The sequence below is a fragment of the Pangasianodon hypophthalmus genome, chromosome 9 (genome assembly GCF_027358585.1).
Source record: "Pangasianodon hypophthalmus isolate fPanHyp1 chromosome 9, fPanHyp1.pri, whole genome shotgun sequence".
In the NCBI taxonomy this organism is placed as follows: Eukaryota; Metazoa; Chordata; class Actinopteri; order Siluriformes; family Pangasiidae; genus Pangasianodon; species Pangasianodon hypophthalmus.
The window spans coordinates 2,767,648-2,787,975 of record NC_069718.1 but is presented as its reverse complement, the minus strand read 5'-3'; the positions used below and the strand labels follow the sequence as shown (position 1 = coordinate 2,787,975).

Below are 20,328 nucleotides of genomic sequence, written 5' to 3'. Positions count from 1 at the left end.
GCGACATCAGTGACCAGCTATATTAGCAAGTGCATTGATGACGTCACCGCCTCCAAGACCATCACCTCACGCTCCAACCAGAAGCCGTGGATGACTGCAGAGGTGCGTGCGCTAATGAGGACTCGAGACTCCGCCTTCAGGGCAGGCGATAAGGTGGCCCTAAGAACAGCAAGGGCCAAACTGTCCCGGGCCATCAGAGAGGCGAAGCGCGCACACACCCAGAGAATCCACGACCACTTCAAGACCAGCAGAGACACCCGGCGCATGTGGCAAGGCATCCAGAACATCACCAACTACAGGTCATCACCATCTGCCTGTGACAGTGATGCCTCCCTCCCAGATGCGCTGAACGACTTCTACGCTCGGTTCGAACGGCGTGACGGCGAGGAAGACCACCCCTTCTCCCAATGACCAGGTGCTGTGTCTAACCACGGCTGACGTGAGGAAGACTCTACACAGAGTCAACCCACGGAAGGCTGCTGGACCAGACAACATTCCTGGCAGGGTGCTCAGGGGATGTGCAGACCAGATGGCAGATGTTTTCACGGACATCTTCAACACCTCTCTGTGCAGCACCGTTGTCCCGACCTGCTTCAAGGCCACCACCATCGTCCCCGTGCCAAAGAAGTCTTCAGTGTCCTGCCTCAATGACTACCGTCCCGTTGCACTTACACCCATCATCATGAAGTGCTTCGAGAGGCTCGTCATGAGGCACGTCAAGACCCTGCTGCCTCCCTCACTGGACCCCCTGCAATTCGCTTATCGCCCCAACTGCTCAACAGATGATGCCATCACCACCACCCTCCATCTGGCCCTCACCCACCTGGACAATAAAGACACTTATGTTCGAATGCTGTTCATAGACTTCAGTTCAGCATTCAACACGATCATTGCTCAGCAGCTGATTGGAAAGCTGAACCTGCTGGGCCTGAACACCTCCCTCTGCAACTGGATCCTGGACTTCCTGACTGGGAGACCTCAGTCAGTCCGGATCGGGAACAGCATCTCCAACACCACCACACTGAGCACTGGGGCCCCACAGGGCTGTGTGCTCAGTCCATTGCTGTTCACTCTGCTGACTCACGACTGTGTAGCAATGCACAGCTAGAATCACATCATCAAGTTCGCCGATGACATGACCGTGGTGGGTCTCATCAGCAAGAACGACGAGTCAGCATACAGAGAGGAGGTGCAGTGGCTAACGGACTGGTGCAAAGCCAACAACCTGTCTCTGAATGTGGACAAAACTAAAGAGATGGTTGTTGACTTCAGAAGAGCACAGAATGACCACTCTCCGCTGAACATCGACGGCTCCTCCGTGGAGATCGTCAAGAGCACCAAGTTTCTTGGTGTTCACCTGGCGGAGAACCTCACCTGGTCGCTCAACACCAGCTCCATAACAAAGAAAGCCCAGCAGCGCCTGTACTTTCTGTGAAGGCTGAGGAAAGAACATCTTCCACCCTCCATCCTCACCACGTTCTACAGAGGGACTATCGAGAGATATTACAATGTAGTTCACTATGTAGTGTGCAGCGGTGGCCATTACTTATTCTCTAATGTAGTGCACTATGTAGTGTGCAGCGGTGGCCATTACTTATTCTCTAATGTAGTGCACTATGTAATGTGCAGCGGTGGCCATTACTTATTCTCTAATGTAGTGCACTATGTAGTGTGCAGCGGTGGCCATTACTTTATCTCTAATGTAGTGCACTATGTAGTGTGTAGCGGTGGCCATTACTTATTCTCTAATGTAGTGCACTATGTAGTGTGTAGCGGTGGCCATTACTTTATCTCTAATATAGTGCACTATGTAGTGTGTAGCGGTGGCCATTACTTATTCTCTAGTGTAGTGCACTATGTAGTGTGTAGCGGTGGCCATTGCTTATTCTCTAGTGTAGTGCACTATGTAGTGTGTAGCGGTGGCCATTACTTATTCTCTAGTGTAGTGCACTATGTAGTGTGCAGCGGTGGCCATTACTTATTCTCTAATGCAGTGCACTATGTAGTGTGTAGCGGTGGCCATTACTTATTCTCTAATGTAGTGCACTATGTAGTGTGCAGCGGTGGCCATTACTTATTCTCTAATGTAGTGCACTATGTAGTGTGCAGCGGTGGCCATTACTTATTCTCTAATGTAGTGCACTATGTAGTGTGCAGCGGTGGCCATTACTTATTCTCTAATGTAGTGCACTATGTAGTGTGCAGCGGTGGCCATTACTTATTCTCTAATGTAGTGCACTATGTAGTGTGCAGCGGTGGCCATTACTTATTCTCTAATGTAGTGCACTATGTAGTGTGCAGCGGTGGCCATTACTTATTCTCTAATGTAGTGCACTATGTAGTGTGTAGCGGTGGCCATTACTTATTCTCTAATGTAGTGCACTATGTAGTGTGCAGCGGTGGCCATTACTTTATCTCTAATGTAGTGCACTATGTAGTGTGCAGCGGTGGCCATTACTTATTCTCTAACGTAGTGCACTATGTAGTGTGCAGCGGTGGCCATTACTTATTCTCTAACGTAGTGCACTATGTAGTGTGTAGCGGTGGCCATTACTTATTCTCTAATGTAGTGCACTATGTAGTGTGCAGCGGTGGCCATTACTTTATCTCTAATGTAGTGCACTATGTAGTGTGCAGCGGTGGCCATTACTTATTCTCTAACGTAGTGCACTATGTAGTGTGCAGCGGTGGCCATTACTTATTCTCTAACGTAGTGCACTATGTAGTGTGTAGCGGTGGCCATTACTTATTCTCTAACGTAGTGCACTATGTAGTGTGTAGCGGTGGCCATTACTTATTCTCTAACGTAGTGCACTATGTAGTGTGTAGCGGTGGCCATCACTTATTCTCTAACGTAGTGCACTATGTAGTGTGTAGCGGTGGCCATTACTTATTCTCTAACGTAGTGCACTATGTAGTGTGTAGCGGTCGCCATTACTTATTCTCTAACGTAGTGCACTATGTAGTGTGCAGCGGTGGCCATTACTTATTCTCTAATGTAGTGCACTATGTAGTGTGCAGCGGTGGCCATTACTTATTCTCTAACGTAGTGCACTATGTAGTGTGTAGCGGTGGCCATTACTTATTCTCTAACGTAGTGCACTATGTAGTGTGTAGCGGTGGCCATTACTTATTCTCTAACGTAGTGCACTATGTAGTGTGTAGCGGTGGCCATTACTTTATCTCTAATGTAGTGCACTATGTAGTGTGCAGCGGTGGCCATTACTTTATCTCTAATGTAGTGCACTATGTAGTGTGTAGCGGTGGCCATTACTTTATCTCTAATGTAGTGCACTATGTAGTGTGCAGCGGTCGCCATTACTTATTCTCTAATGTAGTGCACTATGTAGTGTGCAGCGGTGGCCATTACTTTACCTCTAATGTAGTGCACTATGTAGGGATAAGAGAGGCATTTTGGATTTGCATTTTGAAACTTTTAACTCTCGAAAATGATCACATTTTCTGTAAACTTTGGAACAAAGCTTGTTATAGGATATTTGCTAGAATAACCGAAAAAAAACCCCGTAAACTGTAAATATAAATAAATGAACGTCAGTCTGTGAGAGATGTTAGCTTAGCTTAGCTTAACTTCTCATCTCAGTTCAAACAATATACGAAAAGGTGTCTTCACTTCTAGCAAATGTAAACAGAGGAATAAAACCACACAACAAACCGAAAAGTCTTACACTTTCGTTAAAAAAAGAAAACAAAACACGAATTACCTTTAGAACAGCAGGAAAGATATCTCTGCACATCCTCTCACCCTCCGCTGTAACAAACTGCCACTGTGTAACTCTGTCTTTCTCTGTACCCACATCCTCCATCTGCTGTCTGTCTTTCTCTGTACCCACATCCTCCTTCTGCTGTCTCTGTCTTTCTCTGTACCCACATCCTCAATCTGCTGTCTGTGTCTTTCTCTGTACTCACATCCTCCTTCTGCTGTCTCTGTCTTTCTCTGTACCCACATCCTCCATCTGCTGTCTCTGTGTCTTGCCTAGGAAAACAATGTTGCCGGATGGGTTGTCAGATCGATTGACGCTTTTTTCAGCCAAACTCCAGCGTAAAATCCACCATTTCCACAAACAGCAGCCCAAAACGCACACTGTTAGAGCTGATGCAGTAGAACTTTGTTTTTATTTATTTATTTATTTATTTATTTAATGGACAAAAAAGTAAAAAAAACAGGATAACAGCTCAAAACAAAATTTCACAACAACAGTGGAAATATAAACAGTACATAAAGAACCAGGAAAACAAACAAAAAATAAACATTTAGCCAGGAGTAATATAAAATTTAAAATAAATTAATTTGGAGATAAAAAAGTAATAATAAAAAATTATAATAAATTAAATAAAATTTATTAAATTTATTAAAAAACATTATGAAAGAGCATAAATATTATACTTAGTACACAACATAAAAGATTTTAAAGCTTTGACATTGCTGGAAGTAGAGATGGTATCCAAATAACATTTCAAGTCTTTGCAAAATATACTAAATAGAGGTTTAATAGACAAAAATTTACACTTATGTGTATAAAAGTTTATAAAAACTTACCTAGAAATATATAGATTTATTAGAAAATATTGATCTTTTAGATTCATATTATAGATATGAATTCCAAATAAGACATCTTTAAACACCAAATAAAAATTGTCTAAGAGACAAACATGGACAAACAGACAAAATTTCTTCCAAAAAAAGAGCTACATGTACACAATCCCAAAAAAGGTGAGGGACAGATTCATCTTCCACTCCACAAAAGGAGCAGAGGGGATCTATCTCAGGTAACATTTTTTTAATATAAAGATTGACAGGGTAAAATTGGTGCAGCAACTTAAAAGACACGTCTTTAGCCTTATTAGTGATTAAATATTTGTTGGGTAAAGACCACACTTTCTTCCAAGGGATATCTTCAAATAAATTACTCCAATAGGATATTACAGAAGGGCCAGTAATTATATCTTTTTGAAAGAGTTGCCTAATCTTCCTATTCCTGAGAGAGGGACTGGACAAAAAGCAAATCTTCCCTATTGCGGTTTCACAGGGATGTGTCCATGAAATAGAAAAGGGTAAAGAATCAGATGAGTTTTTTAAAAGTGCAATAGCTCCACTGGGGATAGCACCCATCACTATGGCAAAGTTCGTGGGGTGACAGGAATACAGTAATTAGTTAGGAACTCAGAATAAGAAAACAAATAACCATTTGAGTTTATGAGCTGAGAAACCAAAAGAATATTCTTGTTAAACCAATCTGGAAAAAAAAGAGATTTATTTTTGTATCGAATATCTTATTCCAAATGTAATACCTGTGGGGACTAAAATTGTGTTTGTAAATTAAGTGCCAGGCCAAAAGCACCTGCTTATGGAAATTTGATAATTTGATGGGCAATTTAGAGATATTACAGTTGCATACCATCAGAAAGGGGAGACTGCCAATTTTAGAAAAAAACAAAATTGGGAATAGTGTTCCATATGGATTCGGAATCATTCAAGAACTGCCTCAACCAATTTATCTTAAATGTATTGTTTAAAGAAGCAAAGTCAAGCAAAGTAAGACCTCCTTGCTCAAAGCTGTTTATGACAACCGATTTTTTGATGTAATGTCTCTTATGTTTCCATAAGAAGTCAAAAAGCATTCTATCAACCTGTACGTAAACTGATTTATCGACATACAAAGAAAGAGCTGGATAGATTAATCTGGAAGTACCCTCTGCTTTGGCGAGGAGAGCCCTACCTCGTAAAGACAAGTCTCTTTGGAGCCAGGAGTTTAACTTTTTCTCAGCTTTAGTAATTACTGGATCAAAGTTTAATCTTCCTCTAGCATTATCATCTTTACAAATAATTACATCTAAATAGTTTACTTGAGATTTAACAGGAATATCGTGCAAGAAAGGGGCAGAACAAGATTTTAAAGGCAGAAGTTCACATTTATCTAAATTCAAGCGTAGACCAGAGGCTTTAGAAAAGATATTAATAAGATCAAGAGCGATAGGAATCTGTAAATCATTTTTTAAGAAGAGTGTGGTGTCATCAGCTCATTGGCTTATAAGAATATGTTTATCACCTATATTAATACCTTGCAATTGACTATTAGACAAAAAGGTAGTAGGTAGTTGAGCAGCTATCAAGAACAAATAAGGTGAAATCGGGCAACCCTGGCGAACCCCTCTAGACATATCAAACCTTGGAGAAGTGCCAAATTTAAGATTAATTGAGCAGTTGCCATTATTGTATAAAGTTCGGACAGTTTTGCAAAAGAAATCACCAAAACCAAACTTACATAGGGATTGTAAGATAAAATCATGTTCAAGGGAATCAAAGGCTTTATAAAAATCTAAAAAAAAAAAAAACTTTCTTCACTAATCAAGTCATCATAATCTAATAAATCTAAGACAAGGCATATACTGTTAGCAATATGTCTCTTTGGAATAAAGCCTGATTGGGTTTTATCTATTATTGTACCCAGAACACGTTTAAGTCTTTTAGCCAGTAACAGAGCTAATATCTTATAATCACCATTTAACAGACAAATTGGATGTCAGTTATCAAGCAAAAGAGTATCTTTTCTAGGTTTAGGTTCCTAGAAAAATCTAGGTTCTAATATCCTTCAAAGACTGAAAAAAAGATAAAGCTGAATTCTTGCAATAATTAGACTTGTAAAGATGTGGGTGTTCTTGCAATTAAATGAGTGGAGACAACATGCGAGCTGGATGCTGAAGCCGTGAACTGGCTAACTTTATTTTCCGAACAACCCACAAGCCAAAAAACTCTGATCTCTTAAAGGGGAAAACCTTACAAACACCGTACGTGAATTCTGTCACATCTTTAAACATAAGTCGCCACACAAGCCTCCCCAGAATTCACAGAAATCTACACATTCAGTTTGTCAGGAGCACGAATGCTGCATCCCGCTCTTGTATGGGTCACCTGCAGTGAGCTATCAGCAGGAGAAGCTCGAACAACAAACTTGCCAGACAGCTTGACAAAGGCAGGTCGTCCACGTCGGGGTGCCACAGCCACCTCAGCTGGCCAATCCATGTCTCTGTGAGCTGGTTTAAGGCGATCAATTGAGACACATTCTGACCTCCCTCCTACATCAATAACGAACGTCTTGTCCAAGGATTCCAGAACCTGGAACGGTCCATCATATGGAGGTCTCAATGGCCCCCTGTGCGCATCATGTCGAACGAACACAAATTTTGTAGACAGCAGATCGCTGGGAACCCAAGTCTTGCGAAGGCCGCGCTGAGAGGTGGGCACTGGGACGAAAGTGGAGACATGGCTGCGCAGGGTGGTACGGTTAGGTGGGCCAGACCACGGTTTGTCGGTATCAGGCACAAAGTCACCAGGCACCCTAAATGTCTGGCCATAAACCAATTCCGCTGAACAAGCAAGTAAATCCTCCTTAGGTGCCGTACGAAGTCCCAGCAACACCCATGGGAGCCAGTCATACCAGTTGTCATCCTTCAAGGCAGACTTCATGGATCAAGGCAAGGCAAGCTCTCAGGGCAGACTTCATGGATCGGTGAAAGTGTTCACACAGACCATTCGCATGTGGGTGATAAGCTGTAGTGTGATGAAGCTTAATGCCCAGACTATGCGCGACTGCAGCCCAAAGCTCAGACGTGAACTGGGAACCACGGTCTGAGGAGATGTCCAATGGGGTGCCAAATCTGGCGATCCAGGTGCCAATAAAAGCTTGAGCAATGTCTGCAGTTGACGTTGACACCAAGGGCACCATCGTGAGCAGGTGAGCGTACCCCCGAGACAGCGGAAGAGGAACAACAAGGTCAATGTTCACATGATCGAAACGACGCTCCGGCACCTCGAAACGTGGTAACGGTGCTATAACTTCATGCTGCACTTTCGCTCTTTGACACACAATGCATGAAGCGGACCATGCTCTCACATCTTTCTTTAGGCCACGCCAGACAAATTTAGAAGCCGTCAACTTTTGGGAAGCTTTTGTACCCGGATGCGACAAATCGTGGATGACGTCAAAAACGTGCCGTCTCCAGTTCTTGGGTACAACGGGACGAGGACATCCCAATGAAACATCACAAAGAAGCGAAATGCCAGCCTTGTCAAACATGATGTCAGCCAATTTAAGGCTTGTGACACCTGTCTTCAAGGACTGGACTTCCGGATCGGAACACTGGTCCGCAGCCATACCGGAGTAATTCACCCCCAAGTGTATTGGTGCTCGCCTGCGACAGGCAATCTGCTACCACATTGGACTTCCCTGCAACGTGTTGAAGATCTGTAGTAAATTCTGAAATGTAAGCCAGGTGTCGTTGCTGGTGGGCAGACCATGGCTCTGAAACCTTTGACATAGCAAAAGTCAATGGCTTGTGATCGACAAAAGCAGTGAAGTGCCGGCCTTCGAGTGAAAAACAAAAATGTCGAATGGCGAGGTAAAAGCCAAGCAACTCCCGATCGAACGCACTGTATTTTTGTTCATTTGGACGAAGTTGGCGGCTAAAGAATGCAAGTGGCCGCCAATGCCCATGCACCGACTGTTCCAGGACAGCCCCAACAGCGAAATCAGATGCATCTGTAGCAATAGCGATTGGACTGTCCGGAAGTGGATGCACCAACATGGCAGCCTCTGCTAAAGCCTGTTTAGTGCTGTCAAAAGCTCCAATCATTTCATCGGACCACTTGAGTATGTGACAAAGGGTACCGCGTTTAAGGGCCCTATAGAGGGGGCACATAAGCTCAGCTGCTTTGGGAATAAATCTGTGATAGAAATTAACCATTCCCAGGAATTCTTGGAGAGCTTTAACCGTAGGCGGCAATGGAAAACCCTTAACCGCAGCCACCCGTGAAGGCAATGGAACCACGCCGGCGCTGGTAATTCTGTGTCCCAGAAAATCGATGGATGAAAGGCCGAACTGACATTTGGCGGGGTTAATGATAAGGCCGTGAGCACTAAGGCGGTCGAAAAGTGAGCGGAGATGCGACAAATGTTCTTCCTTGGATGTGTTTGCAACCAAAATGTCATCTAGGTAGACAAAAAGAAAGTCCAGACCCTGTAACACAGAATCCATGAGCCTTTGAAAAATGTGAGCGGCATTTTTCAGGCCGAATGGCATTCGCAAAAACTCAAACAACCCAAAAGGGGTGATAATGGCAGTTTTCAGAATGTTGTCCGGGTGGACTGGCACTTGGTGGTACCCCCGCACAAGGTCTACCTTGGAAAAAAATCGCTTTTCCAGCTAGCCGTGCCGAAAAATCTTGAATATGCGGAACAGGGTAGCGATCGGGAGCAGCCTCCAGTAAGTGGCTCTTAAGCTCAGAATGTGCATCAAAAGGTGTTGCTGGCAGCACACTCACCTGAGCCCCAGTGTCACAGAGAAAATCTCGTCCTGATATATCATCCGTAATGAAGAGAAGGCAGCCAGTGTGTCCACTGTCCACAGCATTCACAGACTGTGTGGTACTCTTACCACGGAAATTACATGCAAACGACACTTCTTGGCCCTGTCCCCAAAACGAGCATGATAAAAACAAAATCCAGAGTCGGTTCGCCATGGTGGTGCTGGTGCAACCCAATTAGCTGCTCCTAACAGCAGATTAATGGAGGTGTTGATACATATTGGTATAGCACAACTCTGTGCAGCGGTATGTAGACTGTCCGCCATTTTCGCCAGCTCTCATAAGTCTGTAATTGTCGTGCCGGCCAAAGCCGTGCGGACTTGATCTGTCATTTGTCGAAGAAACAGCTCCTTGAATATAAAGCAGGGCTTATGTTCACCTAACAATGTCAACATGTGATTCATAAGCTCAGAGGGCTTTGCATCACCCAGTCCTGGTAATGAAAGAAGCTGCCTTGCACGCTCTGATTCAGTCAAACCAAAAGTTCTCAACAGGTAAGTCTTATGGGCGCCATACTTGTCCCTCTCCTGGGGTTCGTTTAACAGGCTTACAGCTCGCGATGCAGTGGAGCTGCTGAGTGAAGCTACGACGTAGTAATACTTCGTGTCATCCGCAGTGATGTCGCGCAGAGCGGACTGCGCCTTCACCTGTGCAAACTGTGCCACGGCTTGCTGCTCCCAAAACTCCGGTAACTTGAGTGCAACCGCATTGGCCGTCATTTCGTCTTCCACAACAATGACAAAAAAACCTCTGGAAACGTCCAAGAGCATCGGGGTCACCACATGTGGGTGTTCGTGCAATTAAATGAGTGGAGACGACATGCGAGCTGGATGCTGAAGCTGTGAACTGGCTAACTTTATATTCCGAACAACCCACAAGCCAAAAAACTCTCTTAAAGGGAAAAACCTTACAAACACCGTATGTGAATTCTGTCACATCTTAAACATAAATCGCCAAAGATTAGAATAGACATTTGCACAAAATGAGCTGATTACTTTAGAGTCAGAAGTAATGGTACCATTAATATTTAAAGAATTGATTATTAAATAAATAGAAATATTCTTTTCCATTTTAAAGAAATATGCTGTACTTTGCTCACCCTGCTCTAACCATCTTCTTCTAGAGCGAACAAAAGAGCCCTCTGCCTTATACTTGTAGATTGAATCCAACTGAGTTTGCAGATCAGCAAATTCTGTTAGCTCAGAATCTGACAAATCATCCTGCATTATACTAAAGAGGGACAATATTTTAGAGATGACAGTCTCCTCTTCATGTCTTTTGAGTTTCGTTAGATTACTACCAAAACATTTAGCACATTTGCTAACTTCGTGTTTAAGAAGCTCCCAGTTAGGGCCACATTTGTCTTCCTTTTGTGCTTTGATCCAGTAATATTCAATCAAAAATAAGATGTTTTTTCTCAACTGATCATGCTTAAGCAAAGAAGAGTTAAGCTTCCAGTAAGAGGCTCTAGATCTTGAAGGAGAGAAAACAGAAGCTAGAGGGGACTGAATAAGAATCGCCTTATGATCAGTCATGGGGGAAGGTAGAATGCTAACATAAACATTAAAATCTCTGACAGACTGAGAAACCAGCCAATAGTCTATACGAGACTGTCTAGAACAACTTTTGTTACTCCAAGTATAAGATCTAATATTCGGAAATTTCACCCTCCAAATATCAATAATATCAAATTTATCCATAAATATTTTAAATATTATCAGGCACAATATTCACCACCAATGAAAATTAAAGCATTTGGGTATGCATTAAGCTATAGTTGTCGCGTCACCACCAGCACCTGCCCGCCAGAGGGAGCCCTCGCCCGAGTTTTGACGCCACCCACGAGGAACACTTCCGGGGTTTTACGGACATTTAAGTAGCGCATTCACCATGCTAGGACGCGAAGTATTGTTTTCGGGACATTACCAAGCCTTTTCTCTCTGCCATTGTGTATTTGTTTTGCCTTTTGTGTATGACCCTGTTCACGTTTACGAATTACTGCCTTTGCCTTGTGTTTTTTTGGTGTTGATTTGGTTACCCCGCTGCTTGACTTCCTGGTTTTTCGGACTTTGCTCTTGTTGCTTGTTTATGTTTTCTGCCTGCTGTTTTGGATTTGTTTGCTATTAAACTGCTTATGGATCCTACACAACCCACCTCCAGCGATTCATTACAATAGTATAATTTTTTCTTCAATTGCTTCAAGCAGTAAGTCATTTTCACAAGAACTATTATACCCATATATATTAATTAGAATTATCAAAGTATTATTTAAACAGATTACCAAAAACAGAAAGTGTCCATTCGGGTCGCTAAAATGGTGCAAAATGTCCCCAGCAAAAAGGTTTTTCAAAATTAAAACTCCAGCTGAATGTTCCAAACCGTGAGCCATCCAAACGTCATTGTTCCACTGATTTTTCCAAAAAGCAGTATCACTTGTGACGGAGTGGGACTCTTGAAAAAAACGAAAGTCAGTCTTGAACAATTTAGCATACAGGAATAAAGCTTTCCTTTTGGTATTGTCTCTAAGACCCCTGGCATTGAGAGAAATAACAGAAATAGACATACAAAAAGAACTCTTAATGATGAAAAAAGATGAACAGAGCTTTCTGAGTTTGAAAACATGAACACTGCTGCTGACGAAACTAAGTCAAGAATGTTTACAGCCGTTAATAGTGACCTGATTCGTAACGAAAAGGAAACTAGAACTTGAAAAATCTCTCTTGAAGTGATCAACAGTTTGAACAGGCTTACACAGGGTTAAATTCAGAGCCTTCGATGAACGCACGATGACCCACAAAGTGCGCCCTTTTCCCCTCCTTGTGGGCCTTTTCAACAGCCAGCCATAGCAGCCTGTCAAAAGCAGTAAGATCCTTGGTAAACCTAAGACCGTTCGCCTGCAGGAGTTCTGACGATTTCACCGGTCTCCACACACCATCTCTCGTCACGTGTGAGGAAAACTGGATGATGATTGTTGTGCTCAATTATGAAGTCTGTTGGTTAAGAAGTACCACTAGGGGGAGTTGTTGTAAGGGATTGTCATGCATACATGTAAGTGAAGGAGGAATGTTTTGTCGTGCAGTGCTTCAGTAAACAGATGAAAGTCTTCAGATAAGTGTGTTCTTTTCTGATTTATGCTGGTGACACAGAAAATTGGTGACGAGGATGGCAGTTAATCTTCCTTCTACATATTTGCAATGCCCGGGGGAACCTGCAATTCTGTTCAGTACATGGATACAGATGTTTGAAAACTATCTGTTGGTGATTCATGCAGAGGGGAATGACTGGCCTGATACTAGAAAGCATGCTACACTGCTTCAGTTGCCTCTGGAACATGCTGATGTGCATCTTGTCACATATTCCAAGGATAACCTTCCTGTGCTGGGACGCATTAACACTCAGGCAACACATGGATATTGTTCAGTACCCGCTACATTCTATATTGTGAAAAGTGGAAACCCACTAATGGGCATGGACTTAATATCTTCCTTGAATCTGTGCATAAAGGGAAACACCGTACTCACTGCCAAAGAATCTGTGTTTGAGGTGTCAAACTCCACAGCAAGTTTTGGCTGTGCCAAGATGTTTCACCTGTGCAACAGAAACTGCGTCGATTACCGTTTTCTGTGAGGGACGCTGTGTCAACAGAACTGAACCGTTTGCTAGTGTGGTACCTGACGCGCAGAATACCTACATGTACTTTACTGTCTGACTACGCCACCCCCTAAAATGGGCGGGGGAAACCCCTTTTCTCTCTGTAGTGTGGCTGATTCTTGACCCTGCCCGCAAAGAAACAGTTTACACAAGGCATGTACACAAGCTCAAATTTATTACAATTTTGAATAGGTACAATTGCTAATGTGAAAAAGAGACAAAGGGAAACTGGCTGGAGCTTCTCAAACTAATAAGGTCGGGTCGGCACGGCACCCACAGCTCCTCTCCTAGGAGGCCCTGGTGAGAGAGACAGACACAACAAACCCAACACCATACAAGCATGCAACATAGCAAACACTGCACACACAAGGTCAGTAATTACCACTACAAAATACCACACCGTGTTGCATGTTACCAGTACACACCAAAATAGTGTCCCCTCAGTGCAGCCCCCAACTGAAAGGAGCAGTAGTGAGGTGCAGATCCGGCCTTGTACAGAGAACCTATACAGAGACAAAAAGAGGAGAACAGCCAGCTCCCAACACAATGACCACCGCGCTGGCTTGGTCAAGGCAGGGTTACACTAGACCAAGGACCAAAAAAAAAAAGGACAAAGCCAAAGGCAAACAAAACAACCAACAAACAAACTAAAAAAAAGACTTGTACACTGACAATAAAACAGTGGCTGGCCTGGTCCATTTAAAATGAAATAATACCACATTAATCCCCAATTTCATTCACCAGCACACATAAGACCAACATATACAAGAAGTATTGGCCTACTTTGCAAGTGTGTTCAATACTCCCCGCAGCACAATAACCCAGGAAGATAAAATGGGGCACTCCAGTGCTACAAATACAAGTACATAATCAACACATTTTAAATACCAATATAAAACAATTTAAAATGAAAAAATGAAATCACATAAGACAAACTACCAGAGTGTCTGCAGCCCAGCAACTCAATAGGAGGTCACAAGTCCTTCAAATGCCACGCAGTCACCTGTGTCCTTCATAAAGAGTGGAACACATTGTTCTAGCAGTCACCCTGATAAAGTTAAAACAGAACATGAGAATTCAGTTCCTATATCGATTAAAACACAGTCTAGTCACTCCATTACCTGTATGACGGGAGTCTAGTTGCAGTGGCAAATGGCAGCAGCAAGAGAGTGTGAACTCCACAAGCCAAACTTTATAATCTCCTAATGTGTCATGTGACATGCCTCATGTGACCCAAGACAAGCAGCCACACAATGCAGATCACATGATCCCCACACTGATTATCAGTGCAGGTAACCACCAACAAGAAAACACAGATCCCCACACTAGCATCAGACGTTATTGAAAGTGTAGATGCTTCACCCTGGGTATCACCTATAGTAGTGAACCAGAAGAAATCGGGAGATATCAGAATGTGTGTGGATCTCAGGGATCCAAACAAGGCAATCGTTGTGGACAGTTACCCCATTCCACACATTGAGGATCTGTTTTCACAGCTGAGAGGTGCAGTGCTGTTTTCCACAATTGATCTTGCAAATGCCTACCATCAGGTCCCCTTACATGAAGATAGCAGAGACCTTACTGAATTCATAACACATGAGGGTCTGTTCCATTACAAAAGAGTCTGCTATGGATTAGCTTCAGCCCCGGCAGCATTCCAAAAATTTATGTCCACAATCCTCAAAGATGTTCCAGGTGTCCAGTGTTATCTCGATGATGTCACCTTGTTTGGTGACTCTATTGCTAGTCATGATGCTCACCTAAAAACAGTGCTGCGCAAACTTCAAGAAGCAGGGCTGTGTCTAAATGAGCAGAAATGTAAATTTCACCAGGAAAAACTCACGTTCCTGGGCCATATCATCTCTAAAGAGGGATTGATGCCAGATAACAGTCACCTGGAGGCAATATGTAATGCTCCACCTCCTTTGGACGTGTCTACACTAAGATCGTTTTTAGGTCTTACGGCATGGTATGCAAAATTCATTCCAAACTTTGCAGCCGTAGTCAAACCTATGAGAAATGTGCTTAGAGCAAACTTCACATGGACTACCAAAGCTCAGAAGAGTTTCCAGACAGTCAAAGAACTGATTGCACAGAGCTCTGCACTGGCTTTATTTGGATACAATTGTCACAACATACACATTGGATTACAGTATCGGTGGTGTTCTGACCCAGCTCCATCCAGATAAATCGGAAAGGTCTGTGGCTTTCCCTTCCAGAGCCCTGACCACTACAGAGAGGAAATACTCAGTAGTCGAAAAAGAAGCCCTTGCTTGCGTCTGGACCACTGAGCGCTGGAGAACGTATCTGTGGGGCATCAAATTCAAGTTGAGGTCGGACCATCAAGCATTGACTTCAGCTGTGCCGCTGACCAAGTTCACTGTTGAGTGCTCATCCTGCCCTGAGCTCGCCAAACTCCACAAGTATGTTGAGAACGGTTGGCTGGCAACAGCTAAAACTCTGCCTGATGACGTGATTCCTTACTTTCCGGTAAGAGATGAACTGTCGATTCATGACTCGTGTGTTGAGAGGAACACATAGGTTGATTGTACCACTCAGTTACATTCAAGGTTGGTCACTCTAGCTCACGAGTTCCTTCAAGGAATTGTCAAGTCAAGTCAAGAGGCTTTTATTGTCATTTCAACTATATATAGCTGACACAGTACACAGTGAAATGAGACAACGTTTCTCCAGAACCTTGGTGCTACATAAGACAACATCGTCACCTCACACAACATAGAGTTACAAAACACAGAGCTGAGGACTAGACTAAGTTGTCCTAGCCACATAAAGTGCATCGTGTGCAACCTAGTGCAAACAGTGCAACAACAAAACAGTGCAGAACAGACAACACGAGACAGTGCAGGACAAGTACTGTACAGGACAAGTACACAAACACAAAATAGCAGCAACCCGTAACCTACTGTATATATATCTATATACAGTGCAATGTGCAAATTTATAAGTATTAAAGTGGCAGTGCCAGTGATGTGCAAAAAGAACCGAGCAGAGCAGCAGTAGTAGTGGTGGAATGTACAATGTAAACAGTCGAACAAGCCAACTTGTTTGTGATAACTTAATGAATGTATGAAGTTGAATGAGTGTGAGTGTGTGTGTGTGTGAGTATGTGTGTGTGAGTTTAGTTCCAGTTCAGTTGTGTGTGTTGAGAAGCCTGATGGCTTGAGGGAAAAAACTATTGCACAGTCTGGTTGTGAGAGCCTGAATGCTTCAGAACCTCTTCCCTGATGGCAGTAGTGTGAAGAGTGTGTGAGAGGGGTGTGTGGGGTCGTCCACAATGCTGTTGGCCTTTCGGATGCAGTGTGTGGTGTAAATGTCCGTGACAGAGGGGAGAGAGAATCCGATGATCTTCTCAGCTGTCCTCACTATCCGCTGTAGGGTCTTGCGATCCGAGATGGTGCAATTCCCAAACCAGGCAGTGATGCAGCTGCTCAGGATGCTCTCGATGGTCCCTCTGTAGAACATGGTCAGGATGCGGGTGGCAGATAGGCTTTCCTCAGCCTTCTTAGGAAGTAGAGACGCTGCTGGGCTTTCTTGCTGATGGAGCTGGTGTTGAGTGACCAGTTAAGGTTCTCCGTCAGATGAACACCAAGGAATTTGATGTTCTTCACGATCTCCATGGAGGATCCATCGATGTTCAGTGGAGAATGGTCACTCTGAATTGTGAGGACCAAGCAAAGGCTGAGAGAGCTATATTGTTGGCCTAAGATGGATTTACAAGTACAGTCCACCATTGCAACCTGTGTCACCTGCCAGCTTCACGATAAGACAGCTAGAACCACACATGCACCGCTGACTCTTGTTCAGTATCCAGCGGGCCCTTAGCAGAAACTTGACATAGATTTGGTGGGTCCTTTTGAGATAGGTCCTGCTAGCTGCAGATATGCTATTACATTAATTGACTATTACTCAAAATGGCCATAAGTAGCATTCATATCGAATTCATATACCATCCTGAAGGAAATGGAGTGGTCGAACGTTGGAATAAGGTACTGAAGGATGCTATTCTGACTGCACAAAGAGAAAGAGCTCCATGGACTTCCTTTGTGGTAGAATTCTTGCAAATGTACAGAGCTACTCCTCACGCCACTACAGGAACGTCTCCTTTTGAGCTTTTGTTCGGAAGAAAGATGAGAACAAAGTTGTCAATTCTCACGCCATGCAGCATAACCCCTGCTACAAGGAGACTGAGAATGAAAGCAAAGAAGAAACGACTAAAAATGAAAGCGTACCTGGATACAAAATGGAAAGCAAAAATTCCAAAGCTAAGGGAAAGGGGATTGTGTAGGTGTGAGAAAACTGGCACATGTTATGAAAGGAACCTCAAAATTCAGTGACCCTATACAGATTATCAGGAGAAGAGGAAAGTACAGCTACGAACTGAATTATGGACGGACATGGGACGTCTCATCTGGCACCATTGCATAGAGATCTCGGGTCAGCGGAACAACCAAGCTCTGCCTCAACAACAGAAAGTGTTGATAGACCAACAGAAGGACAGCATGTCAGAAGGAAGCCAATGTGGCTGAAGGACTATGTAACGTAAACCTTGATAGTAAGATTGAAACCAAGATATGTCTTAGGTTAAGTCAAACTGTTCTAATATTCACATAAATGTTCATGTTGTACATGCTTGGTTAACAAGACATTGTTCAGTAAATGGGTAAAGTATAAAAGAGAAACACTAATCAAGATATAGTAAATTCCCGAACTTTTGTTGATGTTTGTATTACTGTACAATTGCTACGGAAGTACAGGTGTTATTGTTAAGTTAGGGGGAGATGTTGTGTTCAATTATGAAGTCTGTTGGTTAAGAAGTACCACTAGGGGGAGTTGTTGTAAGGGATTGTCATGCATACATGTAAGTGAAGGAGGAATGTTTTGTCTTGCAGTGCTTCAGTAAACAGATGAAAGTATTCAGATAAGTGTGTTCTTTTCCGAATTATGCTGGTGACACAGCAATGATCGCTTGTGGCCTTGCGGTCTTCGAAATTCTCCTCCCAATGCGGTGGACAGTATCAATCTTATCTGGAAAAGTTTTGCCCTTCTGTGGAAAGGTGGCCACACAAATGCGGATGGATTCGGCTCTGATATTTTCATTTTCTTTTTCAGGTATTCGATTCTTTTTTTACAGAGCTCCATCTTCTTTTCCTCAGTAACAAGTCTAACTTCGAAGTGCCCGACCCTCCCTTTAATATCATTCAGTTTAGCACAGACAAAGTCCACAGTTTTTTTGAGTCCTTCAAGTTTAAGAGCGTTGTCCTCCACCATTTTCTCCAGGGCGTCAGAGCGATTATTTATCAGCTGAGAGAGGGTGGAAATCACATCGTCCTCCTCTGCGAAGTATTTAAGAGGATCTCACTGGGAGATGCATAGCTGTGAAAACTCACGTTATCAGACACACGTGAAACATGCAATATCTCTTTTTCTTTTCTTTTGTCTGCTGCAGGTTTCATCTTTAAAGCATCGAGGGGCACTATATCTCTCTCTGACTCTCGCTGGAGGCGGTCGCATTTTTTCCTCTCTCTGCTGTGTCTGTGTGCCTCTCCTGTCTTGTCTCTATTTTTCCTTCTGCTGGTGAAGCTTCTCGAATCCTAAATTATGGAATTGATAAGCTGGTCCCTCAACGCAATTGATACGATCCTTTTACGAAGGAATGCTGGTTTGGGAGAGCCGACATGTCCGGACGGGACTTTTGCTGCTGGATACACGATGGACTCTTGGAACAAGTGGAACATCGTCTGTCTGGCACCTCTGTCCCTAGAAGATGTCGACGATGTCTACATATTTGGATTTTTGATAGCAGGTGTCCTGATGATTGGCCTGGGGATGTTCCTGATCTATCGACAAATTGGAAAGCAGGCAGCCAATAAAGAATCCCCCAAGCTGTCAGCTGTCATCACACACCATTGTGGAGCCGTTGCTGACCAGGTGAGGGCATTACATCAGAAGGTGACACGGATTGAGGAACTGTACCATCTACAATCCGTGGACATCCCCCGACGCTTGGATACCATCACGAATATGTTTTCGGAACAGTGTAAATCCAACGCGACCCAGTCCGCAATCATGGTCACGCGCCAGGAGGAGATGACTAGGGGTCTCACGGCCCTGCAAGGGGACATAAAGTTGGGGGCCATGCAGAACCAGGTGCCCGACTAAATTGTACGATCTCCTGAGTTCTTAGATTTGCTTGATTATATTTGTGCATTTTCCTCCCCGGCTAATTTTTCTTTCTCCCAGAGGACCTTCATCGCAGAATATGCTTTGTTTTGACTCTGATCTGCACCGGACACACAGCTGTGATAACAACAGCTCCCCAAAGCACACCATATCAAATTCGGCTAGTGCACACTGTTTTCGTAAATACTCTGCCCTGGTCAAGGACTGCCTCAGTGTCACATTTTCCTCTTTTTTTCTAATCTCAAAAAGCGCTAAAGATACTTGAATCTGCGCTAACACAACAGTGTCATAGCAACATCTTGTGGACAACACAATACACTGCCCTACATCCACACCTTCTTTAATTGATAACTGATTAACCAAAACTCAAATGTGGTCTGATCTATGACAATCAAATGCCGGCTTCTTCTTGGGTTTCTTCTTGGAGGGTTGGGCCCTTGAGTGGAGGTGGCACCACTACCAGTCACAAGCACTCCCTCTCCTTTACTTGTTTCTTCTGTCCAGATGTCAGCCTCCTCTGTGCTTATTTGCCTCCCCTCTTCATCAGCTGTTCCAATCAGGGCTCTGTCCAGAATCTCATCTGAACCATCATCCCCTGTTCCCTCTTCGCCCTCCAATTCAATGCCTGCCTCACTTATCTCACCATCTGACTCGCCCCCTTCTACGATCACTCCTTTGTTTCGTTCCACTGGAAGAAACATACACTGCGTCAAAAGGTTTCTATGAACCACTCTCTCCGCTCCTCCCTCCTCTGGCCGCACCAAGTACACAGGCAAACCTGGTTGCTTCCTGACCACAACATATGGCCATGCCTCCCATCAATCTCCCAACTTCTGCTTCCCCTCCACATGACAGACCTTGACTAAGACTCTATCTCCTGGACTGAAGTCTTCACTCTTAGCTCTTTTTGTCATAATACTTTTTCTGTTGTCCTTTTGCCAGCTGAGATGTCGGATTAGCCAGGGCATAGGCCTCCGTCAGGGAGTCATACAGGGTCTGGACATACTCGCTGTATTCACACAGCTGGTTCGTTGTGGGGGACCCGAAGATGAGGTCCACCGGGAGCCTGGGATGTCTACCAAACATAAGGTAGA

The 20,328-nt window shown here is 43.8% G+C and overlaps 2 protein-coding genes and 1 long non-coding RNA gene across 4 annotated transcripts in view; 1 reads left to right on the top strand and 2 right to left on the bottom strand.

Moving 5' to 3' along the window:
• The window catches only part of LOC117598106 (CD276 antigen homolog), a 32,853-nt gene extending 29,011 nt beyond the window's left edge, over positions 1 to 3,842 (bottom strand). Inside the window, exon 1 of one of the 2 annotated variants that reach the window (XM_053236731.1) lies at positions 3,723 to 3,842. Coding sequence is in view for 1 of the 2 variants with exons in the window: in XM_053236728.1 (XP_053092703.1) it covers positions 3,723 to 3,824 (102 nt within the window). In the remaining variant the exon portion in view is untranslated. The remainder of the gene's footprint in view (positions 1 to 3,722) is intronic. The other variant, XM_053236728.1, reaches the window with a different exon arrangement.
• LOC117598108 (CD276 antigen homolog) overlaps positions 1 to 20,328 on the top strand; it is a 176,499-nt gene that overhangs the window by 37,954 nt on the left and 118,217 nt on the right. The window lies entirely within an intron of this gene.
• Positions 13,192 to 14,380, bottom strand: LOC128318808 (uncharacterized). Its single transcript, XR_008302241.1, has 3 exons — positions 14,155 to 14,380; positions 13,973 to 14,081; positions 13,192 to 13,883 (listed from the first exon to the last, which is right to left on the bottom strand). It is a non-coding gene; the product is annotated as an uncharacterized LOC128318808 (long non-coding RNA).